At 47.3% G+C, this 26,421-nt stretch overlaps 2 protein-coding genes across 8 annotated transcripts in view; both read left to right on the top strand.

The window, feature by feature from the left end:
• Positions 1-1,770: 1,770 nt before the first annotated feature.
• LOC129594716 (RNA-binding protein 25-like) overlaps positions 1,771-26,421 on the top strand; it is a 30,469-nt gene continuing 5,818 nt past the window's right edge. For 5 of the 7 annotated variants that reach the window (XM_055491492.1, XM_055491495.1, XM_055491497.1 and 2 more), the window contains exons 1-2: positions 1,771-2,639; positions 21,781-26,362. In XM_055491492.1, the coding sequence (XP_055347467.1) occupies positions 21,795-23,876 (2,082 nt within the window). In that variant the 5' untranslated portion in view covers positions 1,771-2,639; positions 21,781-21,794 and the 3' untranslated portion in view covers positions 23,877-26,362. Of the gene's footprint in view, positions 2,640-17,035; positions 18,012-21,780; positions 26,363-26,421 lie in introns of those variants that run through there. The other 2 variants (XM_055491493.1, XM_055491494.1) reach the window with 2 other exon arrangements.
• On the top strand, positions 3,799-20,720 carry LOC129594640 (myosin-2 heavy chain-like; the record flags this gene model as incomplete). The annotated part of the gene is made up of 2 exons (XM_055491392.1): positions 3,799-5,202; positions 18,666-20,720. Coding segments are annotated over exons 1-2 (3,459 nt in total), but the record flags the coding sequence as incomplete, so codon positions are not given.

Below are 26,421 nucleotides of genomic sequence, written 5' to 3' on the forward strand. Positions count from 1 at the left end.
TTGTGTTACTTTGAACAAACGATGGTTTAACGAAAACAAAAGCAATTTATATAGCAGCTCACGAAAACGAAGTGGAAAGGAATCTGTAACAGAAGCAAGAACTCAGGCAACTAGCCGCGCAGTCGCAGTACACCGAGATTACCGACACGATGTTAGCCATAAATGTACGTCTCTATACAAGTGCCAGAATATTTCGGTACAGCCAAATAAAGACCGCAAAAGCTTGTTGTTCATTCATGCCAATTGCTAGTAAATAGACCGCGAAGAAACGCGACAAGCGATGTCGATGAAGAGCAGACTCAGTCTTTGTAATGCCCGTCCAGCAGATGTAGGGCTAGTTTACTTAGGTTTGTATTCCAGTGTCAGTGCGTCACGAGGGGGCGGACCGAATTCAGTATCGGTTGCCGGGTGTTTATTCGCATGATCGGTAACACGGTAATGGCGGTGTGTGCGGAAATCCACGGTGGCGCCGCCGGGCGATGGATGTTCTGGGACGAAGAAGCCGTGCAGAGAGCTGTAATCTGTATCTGGCGGCGCAACAATCCTGTGATGCATACAACGATATCGCTGAGGATTGCAGAGTGGATGTTTTAAACCCGGTAAGCGTGGGATTGTAGACTGGCTGTTTCGGCGGCATAAGCAGCGTACTATCAAGGCAAATGCACTGACTAACAACGCTTTAACTGCACTGTTTGCACCTGTCGACGAAGTGTCCTTCGCGGACCTACCGCTGCCGATCGTATCGTGTATTCTGCTGAACCTGGATTGGAGTACCCAGTTTTAATGCGAGCCAGTAAGTTCCACACTCTGGATCCACATAGTACTTCAATTTTTCTCATATTTCGCTCCCTTTAGGTTAATGTTATCATATTTTGCTCACCAGGTGTTAAATTTTCCTGACAAAATTAAATGCACAAAAATTACTACCTTTCATAGAAGGAGTTAAAACTGCCCTATCACTTTTAAAGCATAATCATCAATAAGTTTTCTTTTCTGTTTTCATGAAGACACAAAGGAACAACAGGAAGTGAACCGGGTGGTGCTGGTGACCCAAATAGTGCTGAGCCCATATACTTAAAGTAAAGTACCTTATCGATACAGTTCATAATTTAAAGCCCCCAAACAGTAGCAAATTTCTGTACGGCTACGTACGGTTTCCGTTTACGGCTCCTACTGTACGGTACGGTTACGGCAAAAATAACTGGATTGACCGTACGGTATACCGTATACGGCAGTACCGTATACGGCAAGCCCATTGTAAAAGCGTGTTTTTGGCTTACGGTTACGTACGGCACTTTCGTTACCGTACCAATTTTCACTACGGTTACGTACTGTTGTGCCGTACAGTATGCCGTATACGGCAGTATAGTATACTGTTTGGGGGCTCTAGTTCATATTACTGTAGCCGCCCGCACAAGTTAGACCACAGAGTCGGTATACGGGAAAAAAGCGCAGCAAATATACCTACTCTAACCGGGTAAAATGCACTCTCCGAACTTTACTTCCAGTAAATCAAGGTTTTCGGGTTTTGCAAATGGTCCGCTGCATCGGTGGACCAGTTTGAGCAGACAACCACGCTACCTGCAGGCTGCGCATGGCGTTCATGAAATCGCCGCCTGCGCACGGCTGCAGCGGTACGCAGACACGCAGCCCGCGTGCGGTTAGGTATGCTTCGATTGAAACTGTGATGGCAGCTATGTGAATCGAACCGTGCTGCTGCACCCCTCTGTGAGACCGGGATCACTAGCGTTCACGTCAGTGGCGCTACGCCTGTGGCGCTACGCCTTTGGACTACGTGTCTGTGTTGTGTCTCTTGTGATTGGCTTGCGTTCTGATAGTGGGCGCGGCATAGCACGTGCTGCACAGCGCCGCACGCTGTTGAATTGGCTCTACGATTTACGATCGAGCTGCGCCGATCACTTGTTGATTTCTGTTCTCCAGAATTTCAATATTATTAAAAAGTCAGCGATTACGGTGCGACGTTTTGTGTTTCCGCATAGCTCGCGACCCAGATCGTGTCGCTCACTCCACGGGATAGATTCCGTTTCTGTCTCCGTCTGTGGATCCATTCTGGATCTACCATTAGATGGTAGCAGAGCCGACAGCGGTTCTCTGATTTGATTTGTGTCAGGCAAAGTTGGCCTGTTATTGACGTGGAACCCGACCAGTAAGGCACAGGTCTGTACTCACAGCAAAGCGCACACCACAAGCGGTGAACTGCCTCATCTGACGTGGATTTTCCAGCTTCGGTTTTCGGTACGGGATCTTCAGCGAAGAACCGTACTGTTTCCTTAGCTGTGCAAGAGTCAAAGAGTTCAGTCGGCGGTGTTCCTCGGTGCGGAGTCTTCAGCGAAGACCTGCACTGGTGTCACCGTTACTCGGCAAGGCTTCAGCGAAGCCTAAGCCGTGGGCCACAAGCGGCGAAGCGCCAAAAGGGGTGCACGGGAAAAGATAGATCAGACTCCTCCAAACTGGAGTAGAGCGCCACTACTGTTGCTACGGCAGTCAGCCGGCACAGTAACTCACCGAAAGCGTGCGGCACAACCGTTACGGTAAAACCGGCGGCAGCGCGGGAACGGACAGTGGAAGAAGAATCTGGATCATCTGGATCGATTCTCGTGGAACGGACGAGGAAACAGGTAGAAAACCCGTTATTAATTACGGGATTGGTTAGATGGTAAAATTCTCATTTTTCATTGGCCCGTACTGAGCTGAGCGTAGAAATAGGCGGAGTTTTGCACGCGGCGCGCATGTCTGGCCGTTGACCGTGACGTCAGGCAGATAAAAATTCTTAACGGATTAACGTGATTGGTCAGTTATCTGAGCTGTGATTGGCCGAAATTTGAATTGAATATTTTGAGCTAGCGGACCAATCAGAAAGAAGTAAACAACCCGAATGGGGATTTTCCGCTGAACTCTAGCTGCAAGGGGAAATTTGATTTGAGATAAGATAATTGAGACGAAAAGTGACCTTTTGAGTTCAGACAAAGGAAAAGTGACCTTTGACCAAAGTCGAGCTAGAAAGTGACCTTGACATAATTGAGCTGGAAATTGACCTTTAACTTGAAATTGAGTTGAGAAGTGACCTTTTAACAGAAGTTGAGTTGGAAAGTGACCTTTACCAAAAAGTTGGAATTGACCAAATTGACCAATTTAAGTGACCTTTATGATCTGAAACTGACGAACGGTGACCTTTATTGAAGCGAAATTGAACTGAATAGTAGTACAGCGATATCAGCAGCTGTAGGAATTCATTCGTTAACGTGTTATGAACTGCAAGAACGGTTTCGAAGTTTTGTCCGAAAGTGACCTTTTAGGGCAAATCTCTCGAACTTTTTATCAAAAAAGTGACCTTTAGACGGAACTTAGCCGAAATTTTTCAGTCGAAAAGTGACCTTTACAAAGGACTTAGAAAAAATTTCGAGGTACAAAGTGACCTTTAGGACAATCGCATAAACCATACAATAACGCGTGTGTGAGAACAATTGGCAGGAGCGTCCAAGTTATCCGATCAACATGGACAAAGACAAAGAGGAACCGACATCTACCAGCAGTCAGGGAAGCAGGAGCTCCCGGGGATCACAACAAAGCGTAATCGATCCCTATAAGAAAGAATACAAGTCGCTCGCGCGTCCAGTCGGACATGATAGACAGACCCGAGCGGCCGTGACCTTTGCAAGGAAGGACAGTAAAGGCAGTGACAGCACATATCAAGTGGCGCTAGGGGCTACACAGAATGAAGAGAGCTCCAGCGGCGACGGAAAGGAAACTCTCGCACCTGTAGCGGGAGATAATCCGATGAACCAGAAAAAGGTCACCGGGGAGGAAAAGCCCACAGAAAGGGGAGCGGAACCGGTCGGAGCATCACAGTTGGATGCTACCACCAGCAGAACGAATGAGCAGGATAAAAATGTAAACCTGGCTCAAGTGGAAGCTCAAGTGGAAGATGGAAACACAAAGGTCACCGAAGAGGACTTGGCGGAACTGGGACTGGATGACCTTTCACTAAACGATAAGACTGTCGGTGATGACCTTTGGGCAACTCCAATGGTCTCGGATGAATCGAATGAATCATACTTCACGGATGATGAAGCGACGATGAATATGTCCTTCCAGACTGCGATGAAAGAAGCTGACCGTGCTGAAGGGATGACACCATTCAAGGACATACCCGAGTACCTTATTGAACGGACACAAACAGGAAAGGTCAGCAATGTTAGACCGCCATCACCGAACAGTCCCACAACGACTTTGAGGACTCGCGTGAGGGAGTTGGAAAGCGAACTCGAAGCCAAGGAAAGTCAGGCAATGAAACGAACAAAAGAAAACCGGGATAAGCTGTCGTCACTGGAAGCGCGAATTTATGAATTGGAACAACAACAAGTTGACCTGGAAAGCGCAGCGGATGAATGGAAAATCAAATACGAACGTCAGAGAGAACTCGCGGAAGAATATTTGAAAATGGCAGATGACAGAGAAATGGAAGGTCATCTCGCGGTCGGTGACCTTAATGAGAGTATGTCAGAAGAAACAGCGGAAAGGTCACGGCACTTAGCCGAATTGAAGGACGAATGCGACTCGATGAAACTAAAGGTCACCGAAGCTGAAACGAAAAGAGACGAATACGCAACAAAACTCGCCGATGCTACTCAGCGACTGTTGACGAACACCACCGAAGTCTTCAAGCTCAGGAATGACCTGAAGCTGCGCGGCGAGAATATCGGGACCCTCCAGAAGGAGTCATACGATCACCAGCAAAGGGCTGATGAAGCCGCTAAGGTGGCAAAGGACTTGCGAGATCTTACAGCCACCGAAGGTGTACGGTTGAAAAATGAAATAAGACAGGTGATGGAAGAGAACAAGGCGTTGAAGGATGACAACAAAAAGGTCACCGATGAGATCAAAGAGTTAAAAGAAGCCGCCAAGACAATGGCAGAACAAGGCGCGAGGTGGGAGCACGAGGCACACCTCTTGGACGAAAAGGTCACAGTGCTCGAGTTGAAGGATAAAGAGTGGCAACAAACGGTCCATCAGAAGACACAGGAGATTATCAGACTGAATACGGAGCTGATTGATATGACACAAACGGCGATGACAAGAGAAGATGAGGTCACCGTGACGAAAAATCAGCTGAAAGCAGCAGCCGAAGAATACACGACGTTGGAAAGGGATGTGACACAGTTGGCGGAACACATCAGGAAAGTGGAAAATGATACTGAAAAGGTCATTAAAGACAAAACGCTTCAACTGCATCAGCAGATGTCGAAGGTCAACCAAGAGAATCAGAATCTGAAGAATGAGAAAGAACAATCCGATTTAAGGATTAAGCGCCTTGAAGATGAGAATAAAGCTCTTCAAACGTCCAACAAACACAAAGATGAACAGCTCCTACAACACGGAGTCAGAACAGCAACGGTGGAATCGCCCCCGCCCAGTTATAGCAAGGCGCATGAAACGGGCACGGGCAAAAGCTTCCACTTTGAGATGCCGCTACGAACCGGCACCGGTAAGGGAAGTGTTAAAAATGAAAGAGATGGCGAAAAGGTCAAAGACGACAAAGAGCCACCTTCGGAAAGTTACCCGCATATGAGTCGAGGTGACCCTTCACAATTTCCCCCGCACATTGAAACGAATGTGTTTATCGACGAAGGACGACGAGACAGACCCCCCAGCCGGCAGGAACGTCCAAGGAAGTCTCGTTATGGGAAGGCGCAACGAACTCACAATGATGATGAAAGTAGCGAAGAAGACGAGGATCAGAGAGCAGAAAACACAGCGGTACAATTAACAAAGGCACTCAATTCGATGGCTCGGAAAACACCCCTCATGACCTTTGACGGCAGCCGAGACACTGTGAGTGGATGGACACGGTTGGTAAAAGAAACCCAAAGGACTTACCAGCTGACGGACGACCAAGTCATGATTGAGATAGCCAGTGCAGTGAAAGGTCCTGCAAAAACATGGTTTGAAGGAGAAAAGGACATCGCAGCAGAAGATGGAATCGAATATTCAATAACTGAATGGATGGAGAAATTCAAAGATGAATATGGCGATGGAGACGAAGAAGTCTTAGGCTTACGTGAGGCCTATGCGAGGAAATTTGAACTCGGAAAGGAATCGCTTGACCAGTATTATCAGGCGATAATGCGCTTCAAAGCGAAGAGAATTATCACCGAAAAGCAAGCAGTCGGCTTCCTAATTGAAGGATGTAGAGGGGATAACGAACTCTACAAGGCATTGCGTATACAGAAGTGTAAGACGCCAACGGACGTGAAGGACTTCTTCCGACATTGGGCAACGGGAGAGGAAAAGTATAAGGCGCCGAAAGGTCAACGTAATCAAGAATACGTGACCATCCGCCAAGGTCAAGTTGAAAACGTGCCGCAACAGAGAATGGCAGCTGCGCCAGCCCAGCAGCCGGTTGAGTACCGCGTGGAGACTCCGGTCAGAGAGGTCACCGAAAAGGTGACCTTTATCGACAGTCAGACGGGGCAACCGATAACATACGCGATGGTGGCGGCGATACAGGCAGCAGCTCAAGTGAGACCAGTAGCCCAGAATGTGGCTCCACAGAATGTGGCCCCACCTGCACCACAGAATATGGTCCCCATGAATGTCGGGTTACCACAACAAGGAGGGGGTAACGGTAACTTTGGCGGAAATGGATATGGGAATGGAAACTGGAATGGAGGCCAAGGAAACTTTCAGAATCAAGGTCAAGGTCAAGGCAACTTTCAGCCAAATAGAGGAAACCAGAACTACCAGCAGAATCAAGGGTCACGGACAGAATTCAAGTTCCAAATGATTGACGGATGGGTGGCGAACAACGTTCAGATGTGCCAATACTGTATGTATGGCAACCACCAGACCCAGGGATGCAAATTCGCCAACACACCACCGGAACAGAACCCAAACCTGTTTGCCTTCAACGAGTGGCAACGACTGCGCGGGCTCGGTGGTTGGCGCCAAGCGGTCGCAAATGGATATGACCTGATTACGCAATGGTACCAGGCGAAAGCGAACTTCCAGAATCAGCAAGGTAACGGAAACTATGGAAATGGAAATGGGGGCGGCCAAGGCGGCGGCTACCGCGGCGGTGGCTTCGGTCGCGGCGGCTTCAGAGGAAGAAACAGAGGCTTTGGCCGCGGAAACTTCAGAGGAGGCCAGAACAATGGCGGCGGCCAAGGAAACTACCAACAGGGTGGTGGCCAGCCAAACGGAGGTGGCCCGGTGATCGAGCAAGCACAAGGACATGTGCAGGGCGCGCAACAAGGTGGAGCGCCGGTTCAGGGAAACGGGCAAGATCAGTAGGCACCGGTGAGCCTACTGATCGACCCGACCCCAAACCACCGGATAAAAGGGAAAGGTCACCACTGCAGAATGGTACTGCAGTGAACGTGACCACTGCAACGGCTATATGGATGCCGTCAGCGAAAAAGCAAAGTGGACCGGCTATATGGATGCCGCAACCACAAGAAACGGCTAGATGGATGTCGCCACAGCAAAGAGAAACGGCTATATGGATGCCGTCATCGCAAAAAGAAAAGGGAACGGTTATAAGGATACCGTCACAGAATCAAAGGTCACCGCAGAATGGTACTGCGAGTGGAAACGTCCAAGTGGATAAAAGGTCACCGCAGAATGGTACTGCGAGTGGAAACGTGCAACGGGACCAAAGGTCACCGCAGAATGGTACTGCGAGTGGAAACTGTCGTGACGGTAGCGCGACACTGCAAAAAGTGCAGCAAAATGAAAGGTCACCGTACTGCAGCGAAGAAGTGTTAGCGCAACGACGCGCACAACGTAATGCCAAGATTCGACAAGCGCTGTTAAACCAAAAGAAACCGCAAACTGATACCGCAGAAGAAGTGGAAATGCACCACGAATGGTTCCGGAAACAGATAAATGAAAACGACAAGGCGAATGAGCCAAGGTGCGATTGCTACGGGGAACCAAAGCCAAAGTTTTGGAATTGTTCAGAAGACGAAGAAGAGAAGCGAATAAGGCAAGAATGGATTAAGCAGAATATCAACGTTATTAGTAAAGATGAAAGGTCACCTTCTGTTGGAAAAGTCCAAGTGAAAGGTCAGGGAGCGAATGTGAATGTGAAAGGTCACGGCGATAGCGTCGTGTTAAAAGGTCAAGAAACAGACTTGACACTGCGAACAGCGCAGCAAAAGAATAATGAAATGGCACGGAACTCCGACGACTCACTTGTGGACGCAGTAACATTACAACAGAAGGAGGACTGGCAAAAAGTGGCCTACAGACCGAATGGCAATCACGGGATGTGGATACCTGTGACGCCGAAGGCAAAGCAGAAAGCGAAAATGTCACAAGAGGACTACTGGGACATGCAACAGTTGCGAACGCAATGTGAAAGAAAGCGACTGGAAGAGTTGGTTACCGGGAAACCAGCGCAAGGGTCATCGAACCCAGTCCCAGTATTCAATCCAGAGGAATATAAGAAGACATCTGCTGACTGGAATCATTCACGTAATGCTCCACCACAGGATAAACCGCCGAATTATGGAGAAAAAGTCCCCATACAAAAGCTGACAGGTGGCGGATTTGTCATGAAGCGCAACGAAAGGTCACAGGACTTAGCGCAAAATGAACAAAAAGGACGGTCAAATGAAATGGCGCAAACGAAACAGAGTAACGCAGTTGAAAGGTCACGGGACTTATCGGAGGCGCTGAAAAAGGATGCCAATGACAAGTCACCAGCCCGAACAGACGGAATGTCTTCACAAATTGATCAGACGAAAACGAACAATGAAGTCTCCGCGAAGGTGATCGAATGGATGACCGAAAAAGGATATGACATGGTTACATATGAAAGGTCACCAGATGAGATGAAAGATAGCGAAGAAGACGAATTGAAGCGAGCTGACCAAATAACAAGCGAAGTCATTCAGAAGCTGAGAGATAAGCGAAATGAAAACTGTAAAGAGGAATTGATCCATCAGACGATAAATGAAGTGACTAAAGGTCACATGGATGGCACAAAAGCAAATGAGCAAGCGCAGAAGGTGGAAAAGGTCACCGGTGATAAAATGGCTACAGAGAAGCGAACAGATAAAGAAAAGCCGCGAAAATATTACGATGTTCGGACTAACGTTCCACACAGGATTGATAAGTTGAGCGAGATACTGAAAGGTCATAGCACTCCAGCAAAAAGGACAAGTGCTTCCCGATATGGATCCAGGACCAGTATCGCTCATTCCTGTGAAATGTAAGATTCATACACTGAAGATTCAAAACGGAAAATTGCCCAAGAGAATTGAAGCATACACACATGAAGTGAAAGTGGGAGACATAAAGGTCAACGCAATGTTGGACACCGGCGCTGAGACGTCGCTGATCAGCAAACCGTTTTGCGAGAAGAATGGACTTCATATGCTCCCATTGCCACCAGATAGATTGGTGAAGATTAACGGAATTAGCGGAACGTCAGGATTCCTGGTGACGCACTACTGTGTAGCACCAGTGACCTTACGAAAGAAGACAAGCGAACATTCCTTCTACGTCCGACCGAAGTGTGACGACGTACAAGTGTTACTGGGATTCGACTTCTTGGAAAAAAAATTTGTACTGTTGGATAATGAAGGTGAAGAGGAAAAAGAAGATGACCCAAAACCAGTTGCCAAAGTACAAGTCGGAAAGGTCACCGAACTTGCAAAACAGGAAAGGGCTCAAACTGTTAATAAAGCGCTAATCCCAGTACCAGAGGCACCGGGAAACGAAAAGAAAAAGATGACGCGAAAAGAATTGTCACCGTTTGAGCAGTTGCAAGTAATCCAGCAGGAGATCGAAAAGACATTAAATCGGACCTTGCTGACACAGAAGGGAAGAGAAAAGGTCATCCCAGTACCAGAGGCACCGGGAATGACAAAAGTGCAGCAGGAAGAGAACTATCCCAGTACCAGAGGCACTGGAAACGGAAAAGATAATGGAAATGTCGTAAGTTATCCCAGTACCAGAGGCACTGGGAAAGGAAGACAAAAGGTCACCAGCAACTGAGAACTTGGAACGAGAGCGTAATTCGAACCTTTTCGAACCACGATCTGCTACCCAAAATGAAAGGCTACCAGATAAAGCCAAAGAGGAAGTAACAGAACGTGACTCTCAAAAGGAACCCTTTTTCGAACCACGACCTGCTACCGAAAGGTCACCAACGATTGAAGAGATAATTGCCACACAGAAAGAAGCGGCAGTTGCAGCGAAACAATCTCTTGTGCCAGACATGGAGTGGGTAAGCCTATCCCAGTACCAGAGGCACTGGAAATAAAGACGGCTAAAGTGGGAAGGATAAAAAGAGTGAAAGGTTACGAGTTTTGAAACGAATAGTTGAAGAGGAACAGATGTTTACAAGCGAAATCCGCGACAAGGCACTCGAACAATTGAAAGGTCACCGAACAGAAAAGAACCAGAGGTCATTGAAATATCCTCTGAGGATAAAAGCGTGACTCCAATCGAATGTGAGGAAGATACCACAGTACAGGAACAGGTTAAACCTGAAGCGAGTCAAAGGACATTAACTCCAGAAGAACGAGCCGGGAGTTGTCACCACGGTTACTTTGAGGATCCGTGCAGAGTGCAACCACAATGGGAATGCGCGGAGTGTTGTGAAAATGCCTCTCAAGATAACCCTTCAGAATGGCCAAGATGTAATGCCGCATTAGCAGACCTTAAAGGTCATGCCCAAAAGAAAGCGAAAAGCATCATGCGGACAAACGAAATGTGGAAACCACACATCGAACGGTATCATTGGAATAGATATCGAACGTGGTTGTCATGTGTGGAAAGTTTCATAATTGGAAGAGGCAGATGGCTGAACCATTGGTTGCAACGTGTCGAGAAAGGAATCCAAGATCCTCTCGATCCGGTAGCAACAGAAAGGAGATTTGAACGAGAGATAGAAGAAATGACCGAGGAAGGAGAAATGTGGGAAGAAGCGAGAGTTGACCTTTTTTGGGACTTCCGTGTGAACCACATGTATAAAGGTGAAGGGAGAACGATCATCTTCCCGGCAGGACTTGGTACACCTGTCTACGAATCACTTGAAGTGTACTACAACGCGCTAAAAGAGGGAAACGAAAAAGCATTCGAGAAATACTGGGATAAATTTGAAAGAGAAATTCCCACATTTGACGTCAAAGATATGAGAGAATTACAAGTAACCCGGAGAAGAAGGTCACCGGGACTGATGCAAAAGAAAAAGGTGACCTTTGCACCAGATCCAGATGGAGTGGACTACCCAGAACGAGGTGGTGATACATGGTGCATGTATGAAACGATTCCGAATGATGAATGGGTCACCGAAGAACTGATGGCAAATTGCATCTTCGTTGGTCCTAAACGACCTAAAGGTTACGAAACAGTTCAACAGGATGAAGCCAATAAAGGGACTGTCAAAGAAGCAGAGAAAGAGGAACCAGTTCAGGAGATAGCTGAAGGACAATCGAATGAAACAGAAGAAAGTTCAAAGTCGGCTTTCGATATTGCGCAGATGTTAACGGACAGAGGTGAAATGTGGAAAAGGTTTAAAGAGGAAGTTGAAAGGATATCGAACGAACAACAAAACCCAGTAACTGAGGCAAAAAACGGGGAAAGGTCACTCGATAACGGTGAGGAATGTCCGCCGGTCGAGTTGACCGAAAAGCCATTAACGAGCCCCGAAGAAATAAATGAACTGGAAAAGTCAAAATCGGACGAAGAAAGGTCAAACTCCGATCAATCGGAAAGGTCACCAACGAGGATTCGGGTAGCAAGGAGTCACCCGAGAGTAGCCGCACGAAACGGGCGAAAGGCAAAAGAAGGGGACAAACCCCTGCTCAAAAATTCAAAAGCGAAAAAACTTAGCGATTCGCGAGAAAACGAAAGTGACCTTTCATCAGAAGATGAAGGAGTTGATGAGCGCCCACTTGAAAAGGTTGACAAAGGTCAAGCTACTGCACAAGAATATGAGAGCAGTAACTCCGACTCCGAGTGGACGAGTTCAAGCGATAACTCAACAACTTCGGAAGATTCAGGTGTAAGTGACCTTTCGGAGCAAGAGGATTTAATGGACTTGGATGAAGATGACGAAGTAGATGAGGAAAAAGAAAAGGATATTAAAGTCAGAAGATTGAAAGTGGAAAAAGCTAGAATGTCGAAGGACGTGATCAAAGTTTACAGCGATCAGCGAATCAAATTGAAACCGTCAAACTGCACACGTGTAAAGGTCAAGATGGGAAAATATGCACCGGCTCAAAACAAGCTGATGTTTACACCGGTCCCACAAGTGGAAACTGAAGTGCAACCGTTGGCAGGAGTGACGGACCACAGGGGAAAATACTTCGAAATCGTCATCGCAAATCACAGTAGCAAATACCGAATCGTGAAGAAAAATCAGCTTCTCGGCTACGTTGAGCCGTACGAACATATGGAGAATGTAAAGGTCAACGCAGGGACAGTAAAGAACGTACTCGAAGACCCTGAGGTGGATGAGACAACGAAAGCTGAACTAAAAAAGATAATCGAAAACCTTAAATTGGGACCTGACCTTACCCAAGAGCAGAAAAACGACGTGTACAACGCGTTTTGGGAATTCTGGAAAGTCTTACCCACATCAAAGAAACCGTATGGAGATGTGAAAGGGGTCACCCACGTAATTGATACGGGAGATGCGAAACCAGTAAAATGTAACCCGGCCAGAACGAGTTGGACAGGCCGCGAGTTTATAACAAAGCATATCGAAGAGATGTTGGCACAAGATGTAATTGAACCGTCAGACGCCGAGTGGAGTTTCCCAGTCGTATTGGCAGTAAAGAAAAATGGCGACGGAACAATGGGAACAAGATTTTGCGTCAATTACATCATGCTTAACAAGTTAACGAGAAAGAATAATTACCCGTTACCAAACCCAGACGAGTTGCTCGACGCGTGCGCAGGCAACAAATATTACGGGAAAATGGATTTACAAAGTGGATTTTGGCAGATTCCAATGGATCCGGCGTCAATCAATAAGACGACCTTTGTAACACAAGATGGAATGTACCGATTTAAAAGAATGCCATTCGGCGTATGTAATGGACCAGCAACATTCCAATTGTGTATGGACAAAGTTCTCTCAAGAGCGAAAAGAAAAGGATGCGTTTTTGGGTACATTGATGACGTTATCTTCGCTGAAAAAACTTGGGAAATTTTCATGCAGAATCTGAGAAATGTCCTAATGAGCCTAGTTGAAGCGGGATTTACGATCAAACCAACGAAATGCGAATTCGGAATGAGACAAATGGGATTTCTGGGTCATATACTCAGCGAAGACGGAATTCGTATGGATCCGGAAAAGGTCACCGCGGTCTCAGAATTCAAACGGCCTCAAACAGAAAGGCAGTTAAGGTCATTCCTCGGACTGGCGAACTATTACCGCAAGTTCATAATGGGATATGCACAAAAGACTTGTCATTTGTATGAACTGCTGAGACAAGATAAGCACGTGAAGAAGGACTGGACAGCAGCACACGAAGAAGAGTTCAACAGCTTGAAACAGCTGTTATGTGAAGGTCCAGTATTGGCAAAGTTTGACCCCGCGAAACCGACTGTCATCGAATGCGACGCGAGTAAAGAAGGAATCGGAGCGGTGCTGTCACAAGATGGACATCCGATCGCGTACGCCAGTCGCGTCTTACATGGAGCCGAGAAAAATTACGGCGTAACAGAATGGGAATGTCTGGCAGTAGTGTTCGCTGTTAGGAAATTCAAGCCGTATATCGATTACGCAGAATTCACTGTAAGAACGGATCATCAGGCACTGACCAACCTTTTAAGGTCAGAAACGAACAAAGTCGGAATGAACCCGCGCTTGACAAGATGGGCAATGGCCTTGCAAGGTCACCAGTTCAAAATTGAATACAAACCGGGAAAGTACTGCGATAATGCGGACGCGTTATCAAGAGCACCAATTGAAGGCCCGACGTGTCAAGAAGAGGAATTCGATGAGATTCCAAACTTCGAGGATTACAAGAAGGAGTTTGATACGAAGGAACCGGCAATTGAAGTTGGACAGCTGTTCCTGCAGATGGTGGAACAGAGGGAGAAACGACTAAAGGTCACTTCAGCTACGGCGAATGAGTCGGCTGAAATAGAAGCTAATGTGAATCGTGTAAAAAGTTGGTTGCCTACTGTTAGTGACTTAAAGGTCACCGGACTTGAAATAGATGCCGGAGTCCAAAATGGAAAGGTCACTGGACTCGATGAAGCAGCGGAGAAGAGAGATGACCTTTTGGGAAACGGACAAAGTCACACAAGCGCTAAACGAGTGTCCAATTAAGTTGCTGAGATTCCCAAAACAAGTGAAAAAGAGGTACAAACCATTACCGCGCTGCAAGGTCATCAGAGACTGGAACGAACTAAGTACGGCCACAGTTCGTATCGTCAACCTGCAAGGCGACGAAGAAGAAGAGGATGACTCAAATCTGCAGCTACGGAATAAGCAGTTAAAAGATCCCCATCTGGCAATGATAATAGATGAATTGGAACATCTGCCAGATGCGGAAACAAGATCGAAATTTGAAGTGCACTACCAGTTATGGAACGGCATATTATACCGAGTCAAGGATAAAAATGGGAGACTCGAAAGGTCATATGTGGTACCGCTGTCAATGCGAAGAGCGATAATCCACGCATTGCACGATGAGAAGGCAGCAGGACATTTAGGATTTGAGAAGACATTGACAGCGATTCGACTCCGATATTACTGGGACAGGATGAGTACAGATGTGAAGAATTACATACTCGCCTGTCAAGGATGTCAGTTTCGTAAAACACCGAGGAAATGCCCACCTGGAAAATTGCAAGAGATTAAGGTTGGACATCCGTTCTTCCGAGTATATGCTGACTTGAAAGGACCTTTGTTACCGACCAAGAAACGGGGATATAAGTACATAGCGGTGTTTACTGACCAACTGACGAAATATGTGATTGCGGTACCAATGAAAACGGCGACGGCTAAAGAGTTTGCTAAAGTGTTCGTGAAGCACGTGATACTGGTGCACGGAGCACCGCACATCCTTCATACGGATCGCGGACGACACTTTACAGCTGAAGTATTGGCAAAGGTCACCAATGTGTTTAAAATTAAACACACATTTGGAACGGCGTATCACCCAGAAGGTCAAGGCCAAGTGGAGAGACAGATGCAGACGATTGCTGATGGCTTGGCGCAATATCTAAAAGCGGGAAATGAGCGAAAGTTTAACAAGTACCTCCCGTATGTCATTTCAGCGATGAACAGAGTCGTACACGCCACAACGGGATATTCAGCATACTATATGCTACACGGCAGAGAAATGACAATGCCGGAAGATGTGGTTACAAAAACGAATATACCCGATGATTATGGGACTCCAGACGAATGGGTGGAGACCATGAAGAAGAACTTGACCTTTGCAGAAGAAGTGGCACGGTGTAATATTAAAGACGCTTACGAGAAGAACGCGGAGATTTACAACAAGAAGAAGTCTGAGCCGAACTTTAAAGTGGGAGATTTTGTATTGATAAGGCTACCAAAGGATACGAAACAAGGAAAAAAAGAAAACCAATCGGACTTTAAGTCGAAATACGATAAAGTGTGGAAAATTCTCAGTTTCCCGCGACCAAACGAAGCCGAGGTCATTGAACAGAATCCGAAGAAAGAAGCAGACCTAAAAGTAGTTTCCATTGATCGCTTGAAACCATGGCATCCGCCATTACCCGACGAGAAAAATTCGCAACGAACGTTGAACGAAAAAGAAACGGAAGAAGCCGAGCATGCTTCGAAAAATGGTACCAATCAATTTTTCGAACCACCTCTGCTACCTGAAATGGAGAATGTCAGTGGAAAAGAAGACGAACCAGAGCGGAGCCCGAAAAATGACTCAGCCACGCAACAGAAGCCATTTTTCGAACCACCTCTGCTACCCGAAATGGAAGAAGGTCAAACGAATGGGTTGAACGGAGATAAACCGAAACAGAAGCGAGGAAGGAAAAGGAAAGAGGACAAAGACTTTGAAACTGCAGTCACAATTAAGTTGAACGCGGAAGCTGGTAATTTGGCAGAAAGGTCATTCGAAAAAGATACCGAAACGAGCACCAAAGTACCAGAGCGTTCCTCCAAAAAGGACTTGCAACAATCCTTTTTCGACCCACGCACTGCTACCGGCAATGAGAATGACCTCATAGAAAAGCGGAAAGAGGAAATAGAGGCGGTCAAATCAAAAGCTGAACAATTGGGCCGCGATATAGCGAAAGCAATCAATGAACGAAAGGTTAAACAGAAGAAGAAGAAACCAACTCCTACGGAATTACTAACCCGTAAAGGCGAACCTGAGGATGCAGCCGAAAAAGAACTTCTTGATCGGATAACTAAAGGACGCGAAAACAAATAACCCACATAAATATGATTAAGGAGATTTTCGGCAATAAAAATAGAAGTTGGGAAGGTGTAAAAGAAAGGTCATCACCGCGCAAAAAGTTAACCTTAATTGTTTCATTTTATAGAAGGTAAGCACAGTTAATGGAAAGATTGGAACGGCAAAACTCGGATAATTCAGACTCGGAAAGTATTGGAAACCCACTAAAAGCATCAACACCTATAAGAATGGAAGGTGAATATGGCTATGACACTTCATATGGTGAAGGATCGACGTCATCAGCGGGAACGGCCCAGAATGAACCCGGAACAGTTCAAGGAGGCTACTACGGCAGTCCAGGGTATTATGTGTATCACGATCCAGGACAGCAGACGAGCTACCAGGATACGGTTAACTGGGTGCACCACGGCTCACCTGCCGGAACCCAGTATTCGGGACAAGCAACGGTCGCCGCCCCTTATCAACCGTATCCGGGATCATATACTCCACCGATGGGACCGCCACAAGCGATGATGGGACCGGCCAGAATGTTGATGCCGCCACCGCAACAGACCACACCGAGTCGATTTATGGGACATGGTGGATTCAGCGGAACTTCACCGCGATCACAAAGGTCATCTCCGATACTACCGCCTTTTCCGGAGACCGGAGGCTTGGCACTATCGGACATAGGAGCGCCTCGTATGAGGACACCGCAGCAACTGGGTGTGCAGCGTCTACATCGCAATTCGCCAAACAGAGGAAATAGGCGACCGAGAGGAATTCTACCGTCACTGGGGCCTAACTTGGACGAGACTGGACCAGACGGATTACGGCTTACGCCCCCAGGTGAACCGTCGATACATGCATACGCACCGAAGCTTCCTTTGGATCTGAGAGAGGACGATGCACGCTTAAATATCATTCCGGATAAGAACGACGAACTGACAGAAAAGGATTTAGAAGCTATCCGGGAATTAAACCGAAAGTGTCGTGAACTTTACCGAATTCATATGCGAGTTGAAGATGAACACGCATGGTATGGAAAGCTGATTAGTCTGGAAGCTGTCATCAAACCATGTCATATCGCGCTGAAGGAAAAAACGAAACTGATCGAAAAAGAGCGCAGGGAATACGCGATAAAAGTTGCATCGATGTGGCAATACCACCCGTCGCTAAACGGTAGACCATGGCCTTCGACTATCGAGAAGATTCTTAGGTACCTTAAAGTGTTCCCGGAAGTGAGACAGATGCCGACTACCAGCGCCGAGGGACCATCTAAATCCATGGTTGAAAAAGACGCCCCAGTCGACGAAATGACAGACGAGGACCTTTTGGCAACAAAGCAGAAGATTGATGCCGTATTAACACAACGAGCAGAAAGGTCACGGGCTAGCTCGGTTGCAGGATCAGGACGTGGACGCACTAGTTCGGTCACAGAACCATCCAGTGGCACCACGAAGAGTGGAAAAAGAGTGAGATCACCGACGACAAGCCCAAAAGAAACCGATAAGAAAGGGCAGCGAACAAAGAAGCCCACAGAAAGTAAAGCAACGCCAGCTGAGCCGGTAAAGCCACAGGCCCCGATTCCAGTGGGTAGAAAGAGTGTACCACCCACGCCGAAAGGAACGGAAGGTCAGATTCGATTCCCAAAGTGTAGAAGTTTCACGGCCAAGTACACTGGGGAAGATCATAGAGAACGAAAGGTCACTGCACGAATAGTCGATAAGAAAACGAACAAAGAGATTGACTCGTATAATCCCCTCGCGGATAGGTCAGTCAAGGATGCCATTGGAAAAGAGTCAAAAACGATAGTCAATGAGGCGCTACAGTTTATTCCTCCAGAAGAACGTCATAACCCAAGAGTTATCGTTCAGATGATGAAGCACGTGGTATCTAAAATCGCAACCGAAGAGGATGCATGGATCCGTATCAAAGTGGGCACAGATGATGACCACTTGGCATATACATATACAACGGATGGCAAACTGTTGATCAAAGAGAGAACTCGCTCAAAACCGACGGCGGATCCAGACCCGAAGAAACGATCGTCAGATGATTATGAGTCGGTCCTGAGATATACAGATGCGACAAGCAGAAAGGTCACCCTCAGACTTTTCGGTGGTAATGGAGAAGCTGTGGAAACCATAACTGCAGTGATAGTCGATCCAATAACAGGAGACCCGGTTCCATATGCCCCATGGGATGTGTCAGAAGAGAGCGCCCGAAACGCGAATCAGGCAGCGATTGAGCAGTTATGGGATCTGATACCTGAGAGCGACCGAACAGACGCTCGTGGTTCAAGCGAGTACACTGATCAGCATGATGCGGCATCGAGCGGAAATCGATGGAGCACATTTCCGACTCACAAGACGAATGGAAGACGGATCGTACAAAACGGTATTTTACGACGCTAAGAAGAACCCTTTGTGGGAGGTCGCCTCACAGGGATCTCCGAAAGAGACAAGACACTTGGAAATTCATCCCCCGGCACAAGAAGGCGGAGCCGGAGAGACGGAAGAGGCGCCGGGCACGTCGGCAAATCTAACTGAAACCGGAGGGGCAAGACGTTCTCTACAAAGAGTGTTAGAGATTGCCCAGGGAAGTCATGAGCACCTTCAGTGTGATGAACCAAACTGTGGCTATTGTAATCCACCTGGAGACGACGAACCAGAGTCGGAAGACGAGGACCCACCTGAGGAAGAAGGCTCAGACGAAGAAACGGCCGACAAGCATAAAAAGCCCTTAAAGGTCAAGCCCTCAAAAGTCAAACCGAGAAAAGCGCCCAGATTGGAAGAGGCCATGAACCGCGACAAGGTTAAGAAAGGCGATTTTCTCAAGAAACGACGGGAGGAAGAAGATAAGAAGAAACAACAGGAGGAAGAAGATAAGAAGAAAAAGAGCGGTGATGAAAGCGATAGCACAAGCACCGGAAAGAAGAAAAAAGATGAACCAGCGTCTCATGATGTCGAGATATTGGACGAGTCAGTTGGCGAAGTTGAAGAAAGGTCATCGACACCTACGAAGTCAAAGAAAGTCATCCAATCAGCTACATCAAAAGCAAAGGTCACTGAGCCCGAGTCGCCAAAACCCAGAGCAAAGGTCATCGCAGTGAAACAAGCTGTCCCCATTGTAATGTCCGCATCCACGATAAAAGAGCGTAAGGCCAAACAAGGTCGTGAGAAAGCGAAACGGGAGACGTCGCTTGAATCGGAGGCATCGGAAGCGAGTCTACCGAGCACTTCGACAGTCAGTGCGAGGTCGTATACGGATTCGAAGACAACCCGGTCAAGGACCACAGAACCAAGAAGCCTAGCGGAGGCCTTGGATAAAGGGCAAAAAGCAAAGAGCGAGCCCGTTAAGACGAAAGGAAAGGTCAAAACAGCCATGAAAGTTGATGCAATGGCAATGATCAATTACGCTGAACCAGATGGAGAGAGTGAATTGGACTTTACAGAAGATGAGGAATTTGATGATCCGGACGATGACAGTTTGACCACGGTCGATGACATCATCAACGCGTATAATGGAGCTGAGAAAAATTTCACACGGATAAGAACAGCATCGGTGACATCGAAATTTAAAGCAGGCTTGAAGACATATCTCAAGAAACAGCGTCGTAGCTTTACTAAACAGAAGTTCGACGTCGTACTGGAATTCGCACGGAACGCAGGAAAACTTATCCAGAAGCACCCGAGTTTCTCGTATGAGGCCAAGTTGTTCAGACCAGCCAGTTCGGATAAGGCGCTGACAACTCCGAATGAAGCGGTCCCAATGCGAGTGGAAAGGGCAATCGCGGGAATGACAAGCCCATTAGGATCAACGAGTCACCGGATTAGCCAATACATCAACGCAGTTTGGAACGACGGAAATGGAATGATAAAGGAGATCGACACGGCAACCGAACGCGTATTGCCAAAGTTGATTAAACAGAACGTCCTTGCCACGACAAACGCAAATAAAGGACACCCGATCCGATACACGAGAGTTGGTCTAATACCACCGGAAAGACAGATCCACTGTAATATGTCCGACAGTCAGGATATGGAAAAGGTTACAGTTTCATCGAAGACAAAAGGCCCAATGGACTCGGAATCGGGAAGTGATGACGATACTACAACAACGGCTCCTTCTGGACCTGTGACAGAAAAAGGCGAACAGCCGAAAGGTCAAGAGACATCTGGAACTACCGCAGAAGATCAACCGAAAGGTCATGAGACTTCAGATAAACGGGAGAAAGAAAAGGTCATGCTCCCGATGGATAAGGCAGCGGCAGAAGCTGAAGCGGATTCGGCGCGCCAGGTGTTTCACAAATCACTGTTCATACCATTAAAGGACGTCTTTGAGAAGGAACGATCGAAGTCGGTCGGCGATTTAAAGGTCAAGAGACTTTGCCACAGGAGGAGAAGAAGACAGCCGAACCAAAATCGGCGGGGTCATCATCAGGATCACTGGCAAAGCTGAGGATCGACGAGACAGCGACGGCTGACCAAACGGACTCGACATCCTCCCAGAAAAGTAGCGGTACACCGGCAAAGGAGGCTACAGATTACATGTTAGGGCCGGCATTGGACGTGAATAATCGTACATGGAACGAAGTCCAGAACGCACTCCAGATTATTCGGGAGAAAGAAATGCTTGGGACAGACCTGAAAAGACAAGTGGCGATAAATACGAACGGAAGGTCGTCACTTAATATGACTGAACGGGCTCTGAAACGAGCATATAAGGAAGGAAAGTTGGGATGTAAATACAACAAGGACAACAAAGTCGTCTACTACCTTCCGAAACAGGGCACGGAACGAACGCCCAGACTGAAAATGGAACTGGAGGCCTGGAAGATAGCCATTACAGATGTGAGCTCTGGACGCCATTGGCGGTACCAATGGCGCGTCATGGAATGACCTTTCGAACTTCATGGCCGTCAATTATGAATTGGGAGAGCTGAATATTGAAAGCGATAAAGAGTGGATTAAGAATGCCGTCGAAGCCTTGATCGTAGATGAAGTGCTTCATGTTAAGCCAGATGGCCGAATCGATTTCAAGCCGTATAAACCATCGACGAAAGAATCCGAGTGAATTATCGGGTGTAATATGCAGCGAGTAATGAACCCTGCATATTACAGAAAAAGCATAAAATAATTTAAAACGAAAGAGAAAAGTGTTACGAAAGGTCAACTGAAAGCAGTACTAGGACTAATAGAAAAGGTCACAGTAGTCAGAGAGTACTGATAACGTGAGAAAGGTCACCACGTTACAGTGATAGAAAAGGCAGCAGGAGCTAGGAAAGTCTCAGCTCAGTAACGGAATAGGCGTAAAAATGATAGAAAAGCCTTGATATGGATAGGAAATGGAAAGGATTAACGTGGAGAAGTTAATATGACGGATTGTTTTATAATTACAGATTGAAGCGGAAAAATGGCACAAAAAGGTCAAGCCCCTTCTAAACGTTCGGGAATGGCCGCAGACATCGATCAGTTTACGGGCTATAATCCAAAGTGTCCGGACTGCCTAAGGAACAACAAAAAGGTTGATAAGAAATTCCCTTGCTACACTTGTATTCACAAGCTGGAAGACCCACATACCGTCACGCTTGTTGGGATCATGGAAGCCAAACGTGGGAACTTGGACGTTTTTCGAAATCTCATAAGCGCAAGAAATTACGGCAGCATCCCAGTAGAAGAGCGAATGCTATTCGAAGATCGTTATCGAGAAGCGATCCGGAACAACGAACCTGGTTGGGATGACACCTTGGAGCCGTTGAAGTGTCCACAGACAGACGCGTATCGGAAGAAATTCGAAGAGGACCAGGAGAAGATGCGAGTTCAGCAAATGGAAGACGAACTCCGCGCGAAAATTAATGCGGAAAATAAGAGGGCAAGCGAACAGGCCGCACGGGAAGCATTGCCCAGTACGTCGGGTTTAGCTGCACCCACGGGCATGGCCAGCCTTAATGAAGACGAAATGCAACTCGTACGACAATCGCTTATCATTCAAATTGAAACGATAACGAAAGATCCAGCTGCTATGTCAGATGAGATATTCAAAATGCTGTTGCGGGAGAAGAAACGATTGCAAGACGGGTTCGCGCCGGCACCATACATAAAGAAGGAAATCGAAAGACGTATGGATAATCTACGTAAATCTCGCCAAACCGAAAGCGATGTGCTGCAAGCACTCAGAAGTTTTAAACGAGACGAAGGCTTCATTCGACCTCGATCGCCTCCGCATAGAGAAAGGTCACGCGGACATTCACGTGAACATGAACGGATTTCTGAAAGACGGAGCGAAAGGTCACGTGAACACTCCCGTGAAAGGACACGCGACTACCACAGTGTAAGGTCACGCGAACGCTCTCGCGACCGAGATTATCGTGGCGGAAGAGGCTGGGTGCGTCATGGAAACGAGATAACCGAGACGAGTATTCAGCGCAAAATCGATACGGCAAAGATTTTAGCAGCGACAAGAGGACGGGAGGAACAACGGCGTGCGGAGACTTACCGCACAGAGCCTGAAAAGAAAGGTCATCAGGTGCCGTTGGAAGTTGGATTCCGTAACCGTAACGTTAGGATGTCAACACCCGAAAGGTCATGGGACAAAAGACGCGAACATACGCGAAATCGAACGCCAGACCCACAGGATAGACGATGGCAGGAAAGAGCCAAGTATTACGCGGGTTTTGAATCTGGCGCGAGTAAAAGGTCATCAAGCGCAGAAAGGGAAGATTCACCCCCAAAATACCAAAGGATGGAATCAACGGTCCACGTGGTGGATCCAATCATTAGCACTGCACAAGAAGATGACCCAATGGAAGGAGCCAGTTCAGTCGCAGAAGTGTCCCAAAATGTGACCCATCGACGAAACGTAATCCTGGACAGCGACCTTCAACCGGCTACACCGGCGAGTAATGAACCGCCGCAGTTAGAATCAGGAGAACGAAGCGCACAAGAAAGTCAGCGCGCACCGGATGAACGTCGTGAAGCCGATCGACGGACGACTTCTAGGTTCAATAATCGACACCCGGACACGATCGACATGGTATACGATATGCACGACACCGACGAACAAAAGACGGAAATTTGCCGATACATGGGGATCGAAGATGATTCGGCGGAAGCGAATAAGATTCACACGATCCTAAATCAGCTTCGCCAGTTTTTACTCGATTCCGGGTACGCGAGAGAGATTAAGAGGGGAGTGGAAGAAGGAACTTTCCGTCGGCTATACATTCCTCGTGACTCTGCGCGAGATTGTTATCTCCCCATCCGACGAAATGGATTACACAGTTTGCTAGATTTGAGCCTATTGGACGTGCCATTGGACACGACTGACCCAGTCGGGATGACACAATTTTATTACACAGACTATGATGAACGACAGGAATATGTGGCTCAATTCGTTCTACGACATGTGAATCCGGCCTTCAAGTTACTTGCAGCTAGGGCGTCGATCGGATTGCAGGTGGATCCGACAGACCATGCCGCAAAAAGGATGGGGTAAAAGGTGTTTGCTGCAAGACTGGCACATTATAAGACACAAAACCAATTGGTGTCTAACACGATGAAGGACGACATTCCGCCACTTTTCCGACCTCACGTGGTTAAGTTAGGAGAGCCTATGGAACATGTCGGAATAGCCCACACGGCTCGAAAGGCGTTGAAGAAGTGTAGGACACGAAGGGAAAAGGGAAATCTTACACAGCGCCATGCCTCCCAGGTAGAAGAGCGGATTAATAAGATCAAAGATACTATGGGAAGCGATTATGTTGAACCAGTGGACGGAGTAGACGTCTACGTTAATGAATTTCTGGTCAACAAAGGCGACAGACGTCCAGAACGCGCTCCTAACCAAATAGGACGGCGCGGCTTGCGAAATCAGCAGCTCCGCGATAATCTCGCTGATGTGCAACGGAGATTGGCGGATGACCCTACCAACCGGAGACTCCGGTTGGAGGAAAATGACGCACGCCATCGAGTTGAGGCGGTTAAGCGCAGTCGCCAAGGGAAAGGTCGTGGCCAGCGGGAAGTTGACCCGACAAAGGTCATGGGAGTTGATTTAACGGGACCAGTCGACCGAACGTCTGACCGTAATCAACCAGAAAGTTCTAAGAAGCGCCCGCCGAGAGACGGCGAGGAGGACTACTCAAACGAAATGGAATAGTGCTGATCGTTAGGATCACACTATTAAAAGGGCGTCTACGGCATATGTCGGTACGTCACAAGAACGAAAAATGGTGTAGTATAAGGGCGACGTGACATATTAACATTAACTGCATTTGTGTATTTGTTGGTTTCAGCGTTTATAGCCCAGAATCGCAAAGGATAAAGAAATCATGTGGAGCAGCGATTGGGGTTGAAATTGATTCGGTCTATAAAGCCGGCCCCAAGGGAGTTGCTACGGCAGTCAGCCGGCTCTCCTTCTTAAGCGATTCAGTATTATAAATTGGCAAGAGAAACTACGGTAATTAAGCCGGATCTCTTGAAGACGAAAGGGGGCCACAAGCGGCGAAAAAGAGAAAGACAGCAGGTGGAAATATTAATGAGGTAAAAACTTGATGCGGCAGTCAGCCGGCCTCATTAGAGTTGCTACGGTAAACTATGCCGGCAATCTCTCTGAACGACTCAGTGTTATAAGTTAACGAGAGAAATAGCGGTAATCAAGCCGGATCTCTCGTACCGGAGATGGGCCACAAGCGGCGAACAAGAGTCAAAGATTGAATGTGGAAAAGTCATGGGGTAAAATTTAATGCGGTAGTTAGCCGGCCCCATCAGAGATGCTACGGTAAACTTGCCGGCACTCTGGCCGCTCGAGGCATGTTGAAGTCGGATGTGCGACGCAAAGGTCAAATCAAGTCTTTACCAGGGAGGCAAGCGAAGAAGTGCTTGAAAGCCGCAGAAAATTGGCTAAGTTCCTCCATGACCTGTGATGGAAGTTTGAAGAGAAGTCAGATGACCTTTGGGATCATTACCGCCCAAGAGAGTCATCGTATCAGAATTCAAGTCGCATGACCTTTTTGGGACTATTAACCCATAATGAGTCGCACATTTCAACGGATCATCTCAACAAAGGATGACCTTTATTAGGGAGGAAGCGAACTACGCTTGTCTTCACTGACGTCCCTCCATGACCTTTATGGATCTCATTTTGAAGTCGTACAATTGATACGCACCATATTCCAAAGATGAAGCAGTATTCCTAAGTCGTACTTGATACGCACCCGATTCTCAAAGCGGATTGTGATGAAAGTCGCATTACGGATGCGCGAAGTTGCTCAACGGAGCGGAATGGGCCAAAGTGCGGAAAACGGTGGACAGGACCTGTGACCTTTACGAGTCAGAAATGGAGGATCCTAGTCTACATTTTGATTAATACTTTTGTTGATCTGTTTAACTGTTGATCTGTTTTCTGATAGTATTTTTATAATTGGATCTCTTTATTCACATCGTATTAAATGGAATTGTGCCTTATGGAATTGATGTGATATGATAAATGGATTAAGAGAATTTGATGTTTTTGAGCGCACACAGACACCGGCGACCGTCGTCTTCTCGTGGATCCGGGAGTGTGTCCAGCCTCACAGGAGCTCGGCATCCCCCCAGAGGCATGTGAGACCGGGATCACTAGCGTTCACGTCAGTGGCGCTACGCCTGTGGCGCTACGCCTTTGGACTACGTGTCTGTGTTGTGTCTCTTGTGATTGGCTTGCGTTCTGATAGTGGGCGCGGCATAGCACGTGCTGCACAGCGCCGCACGCTGTTGAATTGGCTCTACGATTTACGATCGAGCTGCGCCGATCACTTGTTGATTTCTGTTCTCCAGAATTTCAATATTATTAAAAAGTCAGCGATTACGGTGCGACGTTTTGTGTTTCCGCATAGCTCGCGACCCAGATCGTGTCGCTCACTCCACGGGATAGATTCCGTTTCTGTCTCCGTCTGTGGATCCATTCTGGATCTACCATTAGACCTCCGTCGTTTTGGACCCGCGGTACCTTTTGGTTTTAGACGGATTTGGGTTTCTGTTCTGTTCTTTGCTTCTCAAAAGAC

The sequence above is a fragment of the Paramacrobiotus metropolitanus genome, unplaced genomic scaffold, assembly GCF_019649055.1.
Source record: "Paramacrobiotus metropolitanus isolate TYO unplaced genomic scaffold, Prichtersi_v1.0 Parri_scaffold0000070, whole genome shotgun sequence".
Lineage (NCBI taxonomy): Eukaryota > Metazoa > Tardigrada > Eutardigrada > Parachela > Macrobiotidae > Paramacrobiotus > Paramacrobiotus metropolitanus.